We start from the raw sequence: 14,000 nt of genomic DNA on the forward strand, positions 1-14,000 counted from the left end.
AGCTACTTCTTTGCAATTTTCAGAATAAGAAGATACAGGGGACAGAAAATTTCAGAAGGTAATGAAACCAGTTAGCTTGGAAAAATGAGAGACAATCTTTTGGAAGAGAAAGAATTTCATTGTGATGTTATCATGAAAAATTTATTCATTCAAAAGTAATTTAACTTCATTTATTGACTTTGAGAATAAAGGAGACTTTTATTTTCACAGTTCTAGATATTGTTAGAATTTCACACTGGAACTAGGGTACTAAAAGAAAATCTTGGTGGAATGAATTTAGTTTTCATGTGGCAAACTCCCTCCTGGCAGCTCAATAAATTTTCAGGAAGCTATCATAACGTTGAATTAACTTCTAAAATAAGTTTTAATATTCTCTCTACCCAATTAGCAAGTTAGAAGGCATTTAGATTAGATGCAATTGGTAATAGTTCTCTGGAGGTGTTGATACACTTGTCCACTGGACCCAAGTTTCAGGACATTTAACTCTTTGATTGCAGTCTCTTCTAAAATAACTGAGGGGCAGGGAGGGGAGGAAGAGAGACTTTCCTCCCAATTTTCTCCTTCAACCTGCAGCCCCTTCTCAAGGCTCCGAATCAAAATCTGACTTCTTTGATGTGTCAGTTTCCTGGTGGTTTGAATAGCTAAGAGAATAAAGGGGTTTAAATTTAGTTGTGTTTTACTTTCCACTTTAGCATAGAAACAAGAGGTGATCTCGACAGATTGTGAAATACCACCCTCGTGTAAATGACAGCTTTTCAGATATACAGAAGACTGACTATGCTCCACTCTTTGGGTGTATTTTAAACTTCAGACTGTTTTCTTCCATCACTTTGGATTTGAGGGGAGGGGAATGTTTTCCTGCTTAAATTCAAGATCGATGCCCACTGGCCCAACTCCCTGGTCCTTTAAACTCATGTACAAACAATACCCTTACTTAACTTCAGCGAGGTTTTAAAAAACTGTTTCAAGTAAGAGGAGATTGAGAAATGTGAACAGAAAGTAGCCTTAGGCAGCTGGAATCATTCAAAATGTGGGCAATCGCTGCTCCTGTAATCCTTTTCAAAAATAATTAACATTTTACTGGGCTTTGTTGGATTCAGAGAGGTCGTTGTTATTTTCTCTTGAATTTATGGCGGGACATCAGAGTTCTCGTTCCATGGCCAAAGTAAAATAAAAATGTCAAAGTGAGTGGGTACATGGGACAGGAGGTGGCCATTGGAAGGTGAGTGAGGATGAGTTGAGCTTCCGAGTATTGGCTAGACTGGCGATCCGATGCTAGTCTCCTGCGGCTTTCCCCGTGCAGTACTGCGGGCCACCTGCCACCAGCTGCGGAGCCTGGGCTTTGCCGGAAGGAGCGCTCTCCCGCGCCAGATGCTCTTGCTGGAGATGCCCTAACAGAAGGAAGCCAAAGTAGAACCACTGTTTCCAGGGATGAACAGCTAGACCTGCGCGAAAGTGGGAAGTGTGGTCCCGGGGGGCCGCGCCTACTGGCCGCGATCTGTCCTGGGCGCGGTGCTGCGTGGACACCTCGGCTGCTGCAGTGTCTTGAGACCTGATCCAGTGCGTGCAGACCCAGCCCATTCAAGCCTGAGCGGCGCTTGGCGGGGCAGCCCTCCAACCTAGGGTGAGCTGCGGGGGGGGGGGGGGGGGACCGAGACTGGGACCCGAACGCCCACTTCCCGCATTCAGGAGGGCGCACTGTGGCTCTTCAGGTGACAGTTCCCTCTTTTGCCCCCAAAGGAAAGACAGATAAGCGGTTGTTGCCTTCCTCCGATACTTCTGGGCCCTAAGGTTAGGATCGGAGTGGGAGGGCTGTTCTGCTTCACCTGTGCGCCTAGACATCGGAGGCTCCAGAAGCCAGCCAAGCTCAGCCTCGCCTCTAAAAAGAGGCTCAGGTAAAGCTGGACTAAGGGGTGTCTTTATTTTAATTTACTTTCAAATAGATTACATCACAGTTAATTAAAGAAACTTTCCGATCGCTCAGAATGGCTCACATTTATAAACCGAATTGGAATTATTTACCCATTTGTAATTCCGGCAAAACCAAAAATTGAACCCCGAAATAATTTACTTAAAATAGTCACGTTTTAGAGACAAATATATCTTTAAGAGTGCTTTGTTCGCAGTTTTATAGCCTGAGAACCAATGTCAGACTTTTTGTTGGATTTAACCTGGGGAATGACTAGAGTTCGCTTGCTTGGGTAACCCACGCTGCCTCTTCCCGGTGTCAGGGCTCTCAGTGCAGCCAACCTCTGCCCCGTCCCGTGCTCCCACGTCTGGCCCACCTTTATTCCCGTCCGACACCTGACCAGTCATACAGCGTGCTTTTCTAAATTCATTTCTAAACTTGTGGTTCGGAGGACTCCATTGGGACACCCCCCCCCCAGGGGGCTGGGGGTGGTGGTGCTTGGGGAGAATGGAGAGCTGCGAGCGTCGCAGGAAGCAGGTGAGAGCCGGAATGCTCTCTGGGCAGGAAAGAGAATGTGTCTCACAACTGAAGTGCATTCTCCTTCACCTCTCTAAAATGAAACAAAATCGCAGCTGCTGTAGAACGGGCTGAAGAGGCTGCGAAAGACCTCTCTGACCTCCCTGCAGTTCCTAGGATGACTCTTCTAGCAGCCAGAGTCCTTGTCTCAAAAAGTTACCGAAACTTTAAAGGGCGCCGGAGGAGGAGACCCAGGGCGGCCAGGGGCTGGCTAAGGCTTCCTGCACTCCTCGAAAGCAGCTCGCCCCGGGAGGAGTCAGAGGCGGAGAACGAGAAACCCGGACCCAGCGGGTTCGGGTGGAGCACATTCAAGAGAAAGGGGAGGGATCGCATTCCGGAAGAGCAGAAGGGACCGGCCCCAGAGAGTGGAATTGAGGTGTGGGAGTTGGCGGCGGGTGGATTGGATCCGAGAAGATGCTAAGTGGAGCAGGACAGCGGTTACAAGCCCCGGGCACTGCCATTTCCCCGCAGAGGGAGCTCTTCCTGCCCTGGAGGGGTCTCCGGACTCCTTAGACATCCTGTCTGAGAGGACTGGGGAGTCCTAGGGGATTCCTGGGCATAGCGCCGTCCCTCCTCGCCCATCACTAGGAACCTAAAGCAGAGAATCTGCCCCACCGAGCCACCCTCGGACGCACACAGTCAGCTCTCCAGTGCGAGGCCGGAGCTCTCCCATAGGACCTTTCCTCACCCCTCATCAACTTTCTTTCTCTTTCCAACTGTAAGAGTTCCCATTTCCCTTCTCCCCACTTCTCTCTGCTCCTCCGTGTCTCTCCAGCTTTAGCCTGGGAAATCCCTATACCTCACGGCACGAAGCCTCAGGGCTCAAGCTCCGGGCTACGCTGTTCGCCGCACCCTTGGCCACTGGGAGCCCTGGGAAACACACCCGCATCCCCTCGGGCCCTCGTCCTTCGCTCCCCATTGGCCCCCCAGTCCCCGCCCCCCACCCTCCCCTACCTCTCCGCCGCCGGGGCGTGGCGTCAGCACGCCGGCCCCGCGTGGGGTTTAAATGCCCACTAGCGGGAGCCGAGGCGCTTCTGTCCCGGAGCGCGGTCGGGGCTGGAATTGTAAGGGTGGGAGGGGAGCGTGCGAGCGGGATCCCCAGCCGCCGAGCGCGCTACCCCTCGTTCTGCCGCAGATGACTCGGGAGCTTGGGTCCAAGCGTCGCCCATGCAACATCCCTGTGCTCCGCCGACCGAGAGTTGATGATACAACTCTTAATTGTCTTCGCTGCCGGGAGCCATGAGCTGTCTGGATGTTATGTACCAAGTCTATGGTCCTCCCCAGCCTTACTTCGCAGCCGCCTACACCCCCTACCACCAGGTACGTGTCTCCTCCCGGCCAGTACCTCGGAGACGGGTGGCGCGCTCAGGCTTCTCCGACCACCGCCTGTACTCAGAGGTCCACGGCGCCTCCGCGCGGGCCGCGGGCGTTTAACCAGCGGCGGGCGCCGCCCGGATGCCGGGATTGCCGGCGCTGCCACCCGTTAGATTGAGCTAACCCCTTTAGCTTGCCCGTTTGCTCTCTGGGGAAGGCAGCTAAGCCCTGCTAATGCTTGCCCGGGTTTTGCTGGGAATAAGCAGGCGAGGATCGCGCCTGCTGGATTTTCTTAGTGTCTGTCGGACTCCAGATTTGTCCCAGCCCGAGCCCAGTGCCGGTGTGGGGAGATTGGCACAGAAAACCAATCTTTGGTCCCAACAAGAGCAAAAGCCTGTCTTTTCTTTCTGTTTGAGAGCCAAAGACCCGCATTCTAATCCCTGCAAGTTTATCAAGGGCATACATTTTTTTCCCCGTTTCAATTCTCAGGCGATCAGGCCAAATAATTCCAGAACCAGAAAATTCGTTACAACAGAACCTCACGAAACGCATTGGTTTTATAATCTTTGTTTTGCAAAGTTTTGGAGAATATTATTGGGGTACAATTGACTGGGCAGAGGCAAGCTTCATAGATAATACTTTACCTTTCAGGAACTTGAGTAGCTGAATAAGGCAGCCCTGCCATCAACAAACCCACTTTTAAAAAGACCACTCAACCCTGGGTCTGTAAACTCAAGTTTCACTTAATTATTCCTATTTCTCTTTTCTCTGGGCTGTGTCTGGTGAACAGTTCTTTCCATTTCCTCATCTGATGTAGTGGAAACTGAGGACGGTAGTCCAGGAAAAGAACAAGATCACATTGGGGCGTAGGAGGCCGGACCAGGTTGGAAAGTGAGGGCCTGGATTCCTGTTTCCGGGAAATTGAAAAACACGCCAATGTCGGAGTCCATGCTTTCATCAATTTTGCTTGCAAATTCAAAATATCTATTCAGCTTCTGCTTTTCCCTTCCCTCTCCTCTTTTTTAAACTTCCCAAACAGGAGTTTGTTTAGTCTCAATGTTAATTTTAGGAATCACCAGAGTCCCTCATTGTATGCCTAGTGGGAATGTGCTAGAAGTGATGATATTGCTAAATAACTCTTTTGACTTCAATGTCTGAGATGAGCTCCTTCCCACGCTGGGACTATTGCAGAGAGGTGGGTTGATTTTCTATTTTTGGTCCTTTCTCCTCCCCGACCCTGGACCAATCTATTGCATTAAGATCTCTGTTCATTTTTGTATGGCCCTGCGTCCTTTTTGGAGGCCATCTCTGCCTGCATAATGCTTTAACATTGCATTCAGTTCATTGTTCATTTCTAAGAAAATGTTTTCAGCAGCTACGCTTGGTTTTTTAAATCACTATCCGTCACAATTACCCAACCTCAGCCAAGATCTTCAGCTGCTCCTTTTTATTACTTATTACCTCAATGTGTACAGCGATGAGGAGAGTGGAAATTCTCATAACCCACTGGTTTTTCTTTACTCAAAAGATCTCTTTAAAAATTGAGACGCACTTTTAAGTGGACAGTATATGGGTGACCAAATATCAACTTGTGTTTATTAAAATGATCCATGTCACGATGTTATTCCACCTTTTTACCCCCTATAATTCTGTCCTAAGTGGAACTTTTTCACATCTTCTGTGGTAGTTCTTCCTTTACAGTCTGGTTGTGTGCAGTGGATTTTTTTTCTATTTTAGTGTTTCATCATGAGGATGCTTAATCCTGCATCTTATGCGTCTGCCCTGGATTCTCAGGCAGGGAACAGTCAGGCCCTAACTGGACTTGGGTGCCGTTTACCCTTGGAGCCTGATTTTAAAAATATGTCTGCCCTGAGCGTGGCTCAGCGGTCAAACTCAATTCATAACCGGGCTGCTTATGCTTCTTCCCGGACCTTCACCCTGACACCTTCCGAGAGCTTTCCTTGTGGCCTCGCAGTAATTCCTGGGTGACCGAGGCACCAAAAAGGGCACTGTTGCTCTTAGTAAGTCCACCCTTGTTCACCTGCAGGTTGAGAGGTCTGCTGGCTGAGAAGCCCACGTTATTGAGCACCGGACTTAGGCTCCGATGCCAGTTGCCCCCTGGATACCTTAGGGATCGGTTGAGGGATTGCAGTATGAACCCAATTTGCCATCATTTTTGAAATTGACTTCTCCATTCTTTCTTTGAGCAGAAACTAGCCTATTACTCCAAAATGCAGGAAGCCCAAGAGTGCAACGCCAGCCCCAGCAACAGCAGCGGCAGCGGCAGTTCCTCCTTTTCCAGCCAAACTCCGGCGAGTATAAAAGAGGAAGAAGGCAGCCCGGAGAAAGAGCGCCCACCAGAGGCGGAGTACATCAACTCCCGCTGCGTCCTCTTCACCTATTTCCAGGGGGACATCAGCTCCGTGGTGGACGAGCACTTCAGTAGGGCTCTGAGCCAGCCTAGCAGCTATTCCCCAAGCTGTACAAGCAGCAAAGCACCGCGGAGCTCCGGGCCCTGGCGGGGTGAGTATGGGGCTCCACTGGCAAGAGCGGATAGGGAGCCCTCTCAGCCTGGGGCTCAAGGAGACGCAGCTGAAAGAATACTAGATGTCAGAGAAGAGGTGAGGAGGGCCATTTCAGGAAGGTAGGAAATCAAAGGAGGAATAGGCACAGGCATAAGATCTCTCCTCCACGAGGTAGATAGAGAAAAGCAGAGCAGAGCAGTGACCTAGAAAAAAAGCACGAGCCTTGGAATGGGGAGGCCTGGGTTTGCATATTGGCTCCACCACTCCCTAGCAATATGACCTTGGGCAAATCTTTTAACCTCTTTAAGGTCACTCTATTTACTACTCTCAAGTTAGAATAATACTTGCCCTCTTAACTTGCCCTCTTATCCCTGGAGATGGTGGTAAGACAAACATAAAAATATATATAAATGTGCTGTGCAAATGTGAGAATCTAAACACTCGCCAAGCCAGTGGGGAGGAGTATCTTCTTCACCTATTACAACTTACAGGGCACTTACCCAGTTTATGATAATTTGCCCAGAATGAAAAGTCGTAGGCCCCACTGCAAGCAAAACCTGCTGAAAAATGTCTCCTAAAACCTACCTGTGCCTTTTGTCATGTTTCAATTACTATTGAAATCTTGAAGCAGAAAACATCTTTCAGTAAGCAAGTAAAGTAACAAAGAAATACGAATGTAGGTACAGCCAAAACATCTCTAAGGGTTTTCCTCAAAACACATCCCTCCTTATTGTTCTACACTTCCCACAAAGCACAGCTTTGCCCAGCCCGGCACAATGATTTCTTGGACAAGCCAACTCAATCTCCCTCCTATTCTGAAATCTCAACCTCCCTTTATTACCAAGAGAAGGGTGGAGTTAACATATTTGGTAAACTTTCTCACTAAGCTTAGGTTTTGATGTGTACCAAACTGAAAAATTAGGACTTTGTTGTAGAAAGGAAAACAAATATTACATTTTGGGGGACATGACAACGCTCACCCTCACTTTTTTTCTCTTGAGTCTGACAGATTGTACAAGCCTTGCCTAAACAAGCTCCAAAAACATTAGTTGTAAATACAGAAATTCTTTTTATTCTCTAGTTGCCTAAATATTTTTAATAGGAAGACTGTGCATTACTCTGAATGTATTTTTAAAGTATTTAAAATTCTCTAGTGTGTGTGCAGATGCCTTCCTCAGACGTGCTCAATAAAGGCCCCTTGAATTAAACGTCTTTTTTCCCCTCCCTCCCCACTAAAGGCAACAAATTTGATCTAAATGCTGTTCTCTTAAAATGCTTTCAGGCACTAGGGGTCAACAGTGATACTGACAGTAATAATAATAATAATAATAATAATAATAATAATAATAATAATAATAATTTATTATGCGTGGCATCCACACTTGATGCAGAAAGTGTGTTAATTAAAACTTAAAAGAGATTTCCCTTCGTGTCCCTCTGTGCCAGGGGAAAAAATTGAAAGGTTTCTAGAAAGGAGGCTAATAATAGCAAGACTTTGAAATATGTCAGTGGACTTCCAGTCTACCAGAGGCACATTTTCTAGAGCAAGGGAGGCTGAAACGCGAGAGGGGGTAGTGAGATCGCTAGGCGGCCGACCAAGAGTGGGAAGAGGTATCTAGCTTGAGGAGAGGCTGCGGGTTGGAAAAGGGAGGCCGTGCCTGCCCGGAGACCGTGGAGGCAGCTCAGCCTGCAGGCAGGTGAAGTTCCCTGCGCTCCAAACCTGGGGCTAGGGGAAGCGGTCTCTCCGCTCTTCCTCTCCTCCGCTAGTCCACGGGTTTGCGTACAGGACACTTAGCAAAATCCGAGGAAGCCTGCCCTGACCTCGAATTCACAGGCTGCAGCTCCCTGAGAAAGACGCCGCCCCAAAGGGGAGGCTGCGGATCCACCCCCAGCCGCTGCTTTCACGCCCTTAGCCCTGTCCTGAGCTTTCAGTTCTCCCGTGGCCTTGCAGGGTCGGCATTCCTGTCTCCCGGCAGTGACACGCTCCTCTTTTCCTTTCCTCCCTTCCGGCTCGCCTCCCTGCAGATGGCTCCTTCCCGATGAGCCAGCGCAGCTTCCCCGCCTCCTTCTGGAATAGCGCGTACCAGGCGCCGGTGCCCCCGCCGCTGGGCAGCCCGCTGGCCGCCGCGCACTCGGAGCTGCCTTTCGCCACAGCGGACCCCTACTCGCCGGCCGCGCTGCACAGCCACCTGCACCAGGGCGCGGCAGAGCCCTGGCACCACGCGCACCCGCACCACGCGCACCCGCACCCACACCACCCCTATGCCCTGGGCGGCGCCCTGGGCGCCCAGGCCGCCACCTACCCGCGGCCCGCCGCCGTGCACGAGGTCTACGCGCCGCACTTCGATCCGCGCTATGGGCCGCTGCTGATGCCCGCCGCCTCGGGGCGCCCGGCCCGCCTCGCGACCGCTCCGGCACCTGCGGCCGGCAGCCCGCCCTGCGAGCTCTCGGCCAAGGGCGAGCCAACTGGTGCAGCGTGGGCTGCGCCCGGGGGACCCTTCGCGAGCCCCGCCGGGGACGTGGCCCAGGGTCTGGGCCTCAGCGTGGATTCAGGTAAGCCAGAGAGGGAGCTTGGCCGACCAAGGCTCTTCCTGCCCTGTGCCCCACCCTGGACTGAGTCCTGGACCCCCTTAGTTCTCCTTGGAGATCCCAGTGACACTGGAGCCCGAAGGTCTGCGTGGCCGGGTGTGTCTCAGCAGACAGATGACCCTATGTAATCGGTGGGAGCAGAATGAGAAAATAGGACCCTGCCCTACCCTGGCTGGTAAATATTACAGAGGACTTTTTAAAAACTAAAATATGTTAGATCCCAGCTCTGTGCTATTCAGTTCTGTAGTCACTAGCCACTAGTGTGTCTGTTGAGCACTAGAAATGTGGCTAAGCTGAATAGTGTATACTGGATTTCAAAACTTTGTCCAGAAAAAAAAGAAAGTAAAATTCATCTTACTAATATTTTTATATCGACTGCACGTTGAGTTATTTTCAACACATTGAATAGTGAATATATTGCATTAAATAAAATATATCACTAAGGTTCTCACCTGTTTCTTCTTACTTTTTTCAATGTAGCAGCTAGAAAATTTAGAATTATGCCTCTGGCTCCCATTGTGTTTTTATTTGACAGCTCGATCTGGAGTAACTACTAAGAGTAGTTTAAAATCCTTTTCAGCTGGGGAGAGGGGTGTTTTGTCACCTAGTGACAGTTATAAGAAAAACATGACTCTGAAACCAACTTAATTGCCAAATTAGATAGATCTCTTACAAATGTAAAACTTAAGAATATAATTTAAAAGATAATGTTATGGTTAAAGAGTTGAATTTGAAAGGCGCATTCAAATAAAGGTTTACCTTTTTGCTTGCTTTAGTTTTAGGACAGATGAAAAATAGCTGTTATAAATGCAATTATTGGGGTGGTCAGTTAGCTCAGTTGGTTAGAGTGTGGTGCTAATAACACAAGTTTGCCGGTTCGATCCCCACATGGGCCACCATTAGCTGCGCTCTCCTTCAAAAAAAAAAAAAACTATTATTGGCCTGTAGTCTTGCCCACTCCCCCGTACCTCAGATAAAGGACGGATATTTCTGTTGGCTTTGCTTTTACTTTCATTCATGCCCTTTAGATGAATTCTGTGACTTTTACAATAAAATAGTATTAGTCTTTGTCTTTCCTTAAATATTTTGTGCCTTCCCTCCCCCACCCCTTCTCTTCCCTCTCTCTGTCTCTTCTCCCTCTCTCTCTCTCTTTTATTTTCTCTGTGCTTTCAGGTTTGCAGCCTCAGGACAAAAGCAAGGATCTGTACTGGTTTTAGACAACCCACCTTCTTCCCTGTAGGTCTCTCTGCCTAGCATACTTGCTGACACTCAGAGATGAATCGAGTGGGTTTGTAACAGCTTCTGATCTTGGTTTGCAGCTCGTCGTTATTCCCTCTGTGGTGCATCCCTCCTGAGCTGATCTGCTGACCCAGGGTTCCCCCTTCCCTTTCCCTTCTGAGCAACCAGGAGGCTCAGCATCTGTGCCTCTCACTTCAGGGATGAGGACATGAGAGAAGGCAGAGACTTCAAACTTCTTCATGTGTCGGGAAAACCAAAACACACACCTCAGAAATTTCATCTAAAAATAATTCCTTCTGCCGAAAGAGCACATCCAAAGACTCTGAATTATTTTTAACGACTTTTGGGCAAATCACTGGAAATATCTGTGGTCAGATCACTTAGGTGATTATACGTTTTCTCGGAAGGAGGGAAAGAAAGAGAATTTTTGGTGTGAATATTTTTTATGCTGATGTGAATTATTTCATTAAGTGGTGTGATCATAGCACTACTGATGTCAATATCCTCAGATTTAAAATGTATTTGTATTTGCATCGAAGACTGTGGTAGAGAAAAAGAAATCAATTCCTTCTTCCTCACCTATCTAGCCTCCAGCTCCTTTCCTGCCCATTCCCTCCCTACAACCCCACCCCGTCCAGACACAAAGACACACTTTTTTCTTTGGATTGTGAACATGGAAGCCTCAGCCTGAATGTGAGTGGCAAGTGGCTTATCTGGAGCCACCTGCCCAAGTCTTACTGAAATGCAGCTGTTGTAGGACAACTGTTTAAAACTCCAGAAATACATCGACCAAGGTGGCACTTCCCAGTGTTTGGCACAACAATTGCAATTGCACTGGATATATTTTATATGTGCGTGTACATATATCATATTTTTTACAAGGAACATTTTACGGTGAAAGAAGAAACCCTTCTCTGCCTTCTTTCCCACAAATTCTGATCCTCACTCTATCCTCCACTGGATGAAAAAAAGCAACAAGATACCCCAACTGTTTCCACGAAGAAGAACTAGGAATCAACACAAGAAGAGGGAATGTTCCATGGAGTCTTTAATACCTCGAATATGTTTCTTAGTCTCTGTGGTCATGAGTTGGTCAATGTAGTGTTGGGACAGGGGAAGGGGTCTGTGCGTGGGCAAAGCTGACGGTGATGAGGAAGAAGAAACAAACATTAAAAATGTCTGTTTACTGTAAGGTCGCTGTGTTGTTTCATAAAAAGAAAATGTCTTAGTTTTTCTAGTGAAATAAAATAATTTATAGTAGCATGATCTGATGTCAGAAAATAATATTACATATATATGTAGGTGTATATATGTGTGTGTGTGTATATATATATGTGTATATATACATATATATATACATATATATATATATATGTATATATATATATTTTTGTTTTTCCAAAGTGAAACCTGTTTTTCCATGCTGTGAAATCTGTCAACCCCTCCACCTCTCATATCAACCCTGGAAATGAGGAGTTAGGTATCTCCCTTCTCTTTTACAAATGAGAAAATTGTGACCCACAGAAGCGCAGGGCTTACCTCTTTCTTAGCATTTATGAAGTCAGAAGCAGAGATAGTACAGGAAGCACTACCCCATATACCATTCAGTCAGATACACATTTACTATTTTTCAGAAGAGAATTACTGTTACTTCTTAAATTCTAGACTCTTAAGACAGTGGAGTTATCAGTTAAAAAGTATGTTTGAAAAATTGGTTATTTTTATATCTTAGTAAGTTAGGCTAAGTAACCAAACCTACCAGTCGGGTAAAAAAGATTGTTAAGAAATTAATGGTTTTCCTTTTTTATCTCATGACGCCAAAGTTATTTGTGTATCTCCGAGGGAGATACTTTGTGTTATGCCCAATTTGCCCCTGTAGGTTGTTAAAGCATAAAAATATTAGTTCAAATCTTGACCTTCATTGTAACATGAGAGGCAAATATAAACAATAGTGTCAAGAGTTGGGGGCAGTTACGGGACCTTACTCAGAATATGGCTCAGCAAAGTTACCCTTCCCGTCTTCCTCTCATGTTGGTAGCTGTGAAGTAGATTATGATCATTACAAGGACCTATTACTGTTTTTGCTTAGGTGGAAGGTACTATATGATTAAGCTGCACTAGACGTGATAACAATAGTAATAACTAATGTTAATTGTTTATCCTACACTAGTCTGAGGGCTTTATATACAGGTCAACTCATTAAAGCCTCACAAAAATTCCATGTGATATGTATTATTATGATCCCCTTCTTACTGACAAGAACACTGTGGCTCACAGAGGAGAAATAATTTTCCCGGTCGCATAGTTCGTAAGTGGCAGAGCCAGGATGCCAACCCAAGCAGCCCAGATGCAGAGACTGCACGGTCATCTACTGCAGTAACTGCTTGTCCACCTCTGATTTGTCTTTAGCTCCTCAGCTTTGGGCTTCAGTTCTCCTCCCCAGTAGATGAATAAGGAAGGGGAGAGGCAGGGCAGCAAACCCTGACACACTGTAGAACTCACAGGATCCCAGGTCTTAAAGGAATCATCATAGGACATTGTCCATACTCTTTCATCAGATGCCACTACCTGTAGACCAGTCAGCCTGATGAAGATTTCCATTCTTCTCCAAGAGGGAATTCTTATTGCTTCTCTTGTTCATTCATTTTAGTATTTATTAGCCTTCAGTGCGCTGAAGCTTTTCACACCCAACCCAACCAAGTCATGTAAGAGTTAGCCTGAGATTTGGACATTGAAGCAATAACTAAAATTAACTTTGGACTTCTCTGTGGATTTTTTAAATCCATGTTCCATTGGCATGGATTACTGCAATGTACAAGCAAAAATAAAATACATTAAGTTCCAGCTTGCTGTTCGGACGTTGCCACTGAGTATGCAGTGGAAGCAGAGATCACAGCAGTGCACACTCTGCTAGACATCTCCAAGTGGTCCCCTCTGAGACAGGCTCTTTCCCCATGCTCCACCTGCGGTGGCGCTCACAAGTTCTCTGATCAGCACCCACAGGGAGCATATTCTCAGCCATGAGGTTCTGATTACTGAAACCTCTCTCCTGAGCTGCATCTGACCTGAATATCAGGTTGCTGGTGAGGAGACTCATTCACTGGAACTGGCCTTTAGGGCCAGATCCTGAGCAGACCATCCAGACTGCTGAGCAGGGCTCCAGTGACCTGGCATATAGGACACACGGAGGAGAGAACTTCCCTCCATGTTATATGTTCCTAAAGCAGAAATACAAGATGACCTAAAACTATAATGATTCTGTCCTGTGTGAGAAAAGCATCAAAGAGAACTTTGGTGAGCTAATAGCCCTAACTGACATTCTTTATGCCCACCAAGTCATGCAAAATAGGAATTCCCCTGCCTGTATTGCTAATATTCATGAAACTATGCAGATTAGAGAAGGCCCTCATAGTTGGGAAAAAGAAGCACATTCAAGGAAAGGAGACAGGAGAAAAGGATGGCATCAGAAAATGCAAACATGACATTTTTACATACATTGTACCTGATTAGGGGCCTGAGAGAAAGATTCGAATCTCTTGTAATCACCCCGGTTAGCACTGGTGTCCTCCTCACCCACAGTTTTTCCTTTGCACTTGGCATCTACTAAAAGAGAGGTGATGAAAAGGGGAGAGACAGCTCTCCACCACCAAGTAATCCTTTTGCCGATTGCCCTCTGGCTGAGAACCCAGTCACCCAACTACAGGGAACTCTATCTGTTCTACTGCTTTAATTTAAAAGGAGTTGCCATCCTGTCTCATTTCCCCTTTGAAGTTCTATTTCAATGGTGGCAAATTCTAGCAATGACTTAAGTTTGATTTGGGCCTGGATGGGAGGGAAGGCAGGGATGG

General features: G+C 47.1%; 1 protein-coding gene across 3 annotated transcripts; it reads left to right on the plus strand.

The window, feature by feature from the left end:
* Positions 1–3,515: 3,515 nt before the first annotated feature.
* On the plus strand, positions 3,516–11,379 carry VGLL2 (vestigial like family member 2). 3 transcript variants are annotated; one of them, XM_033095168.1, is made up of 5 exons: positions 3,516–3,805; positions 6,010–6,322; positions 8,350–8,877; positions 10,087–10,149; positions 10,233–11,378. In XM_033095168.1, exons 1-4 carry the CDS (start codon positions 3,725–3,727, stop codon positions 10,128–10,130), a joined length of 966 nt encoding a protein of 321 aa, XP_032951059.1. In that variant the 5' UTR covers positions 3,516–3,724; the 3' UTR covers positions 10,131–10,149; positions 10,233–11,378. The 3 variants fall into 3 exon arrangements, with proteins under 3 accessions (XP_032951059.1, XP_032951067.1, XP_032951076.1); XM_033095185.1 differs by having other exon boundaries at positions 3,531–3,805; positions 6,037–6,322; positions 10,233–11,379; XM_033095176.1 differs by lacking the exon at positions 10,087–10,149 and having other exon boundaries at positions 10,233–11,375.
* Positions 11,380–14,000: the final 2,621 nt, after the last annotated feature.

The sequence above is a fragment of the Rhinolophus ferrumequinum genome, chromosome 3, assembly GCF_004115265.2.
Source record: "Rhinolophus ferrumequinum isolate MPI-CBG mRhiFer1 chromosome 3, mRhiFer1_v1.p, whole genome shotgun sequence".
NCBI lineage: Eukaryota > Metazoa > Chordata > Mammalia > Chiroptera > Rhinolophidae > Rhinolophus > Rhinolophus ferrumequinum.

Excerpts from the sequence above, each read along its gene's own strand:
- VGLL2 (XM_033095168.1), top strand. The coding sequence starts at position 3,725 with ATGAGCTGTCTGGATGTTATGTACCAAGTCTATGGTCCTCCCCAGCCT. Across the intron at positions 3,806-6,009 it reads CCTACACCCCCTACCACCAG|AAACTAGCCTATTACTCCAA; the intron begins GTACGTGTCTCC and ends TTCTTTGAGCAG. Across the intron at positions 8,878-10,086 it reads GGGCCTCAGCGTGGATTCAG|GTTTGCAGCCTCAGGACAAA; the intron begins GTAAGCCAGAGA and ends CTGTGCTTTCAG.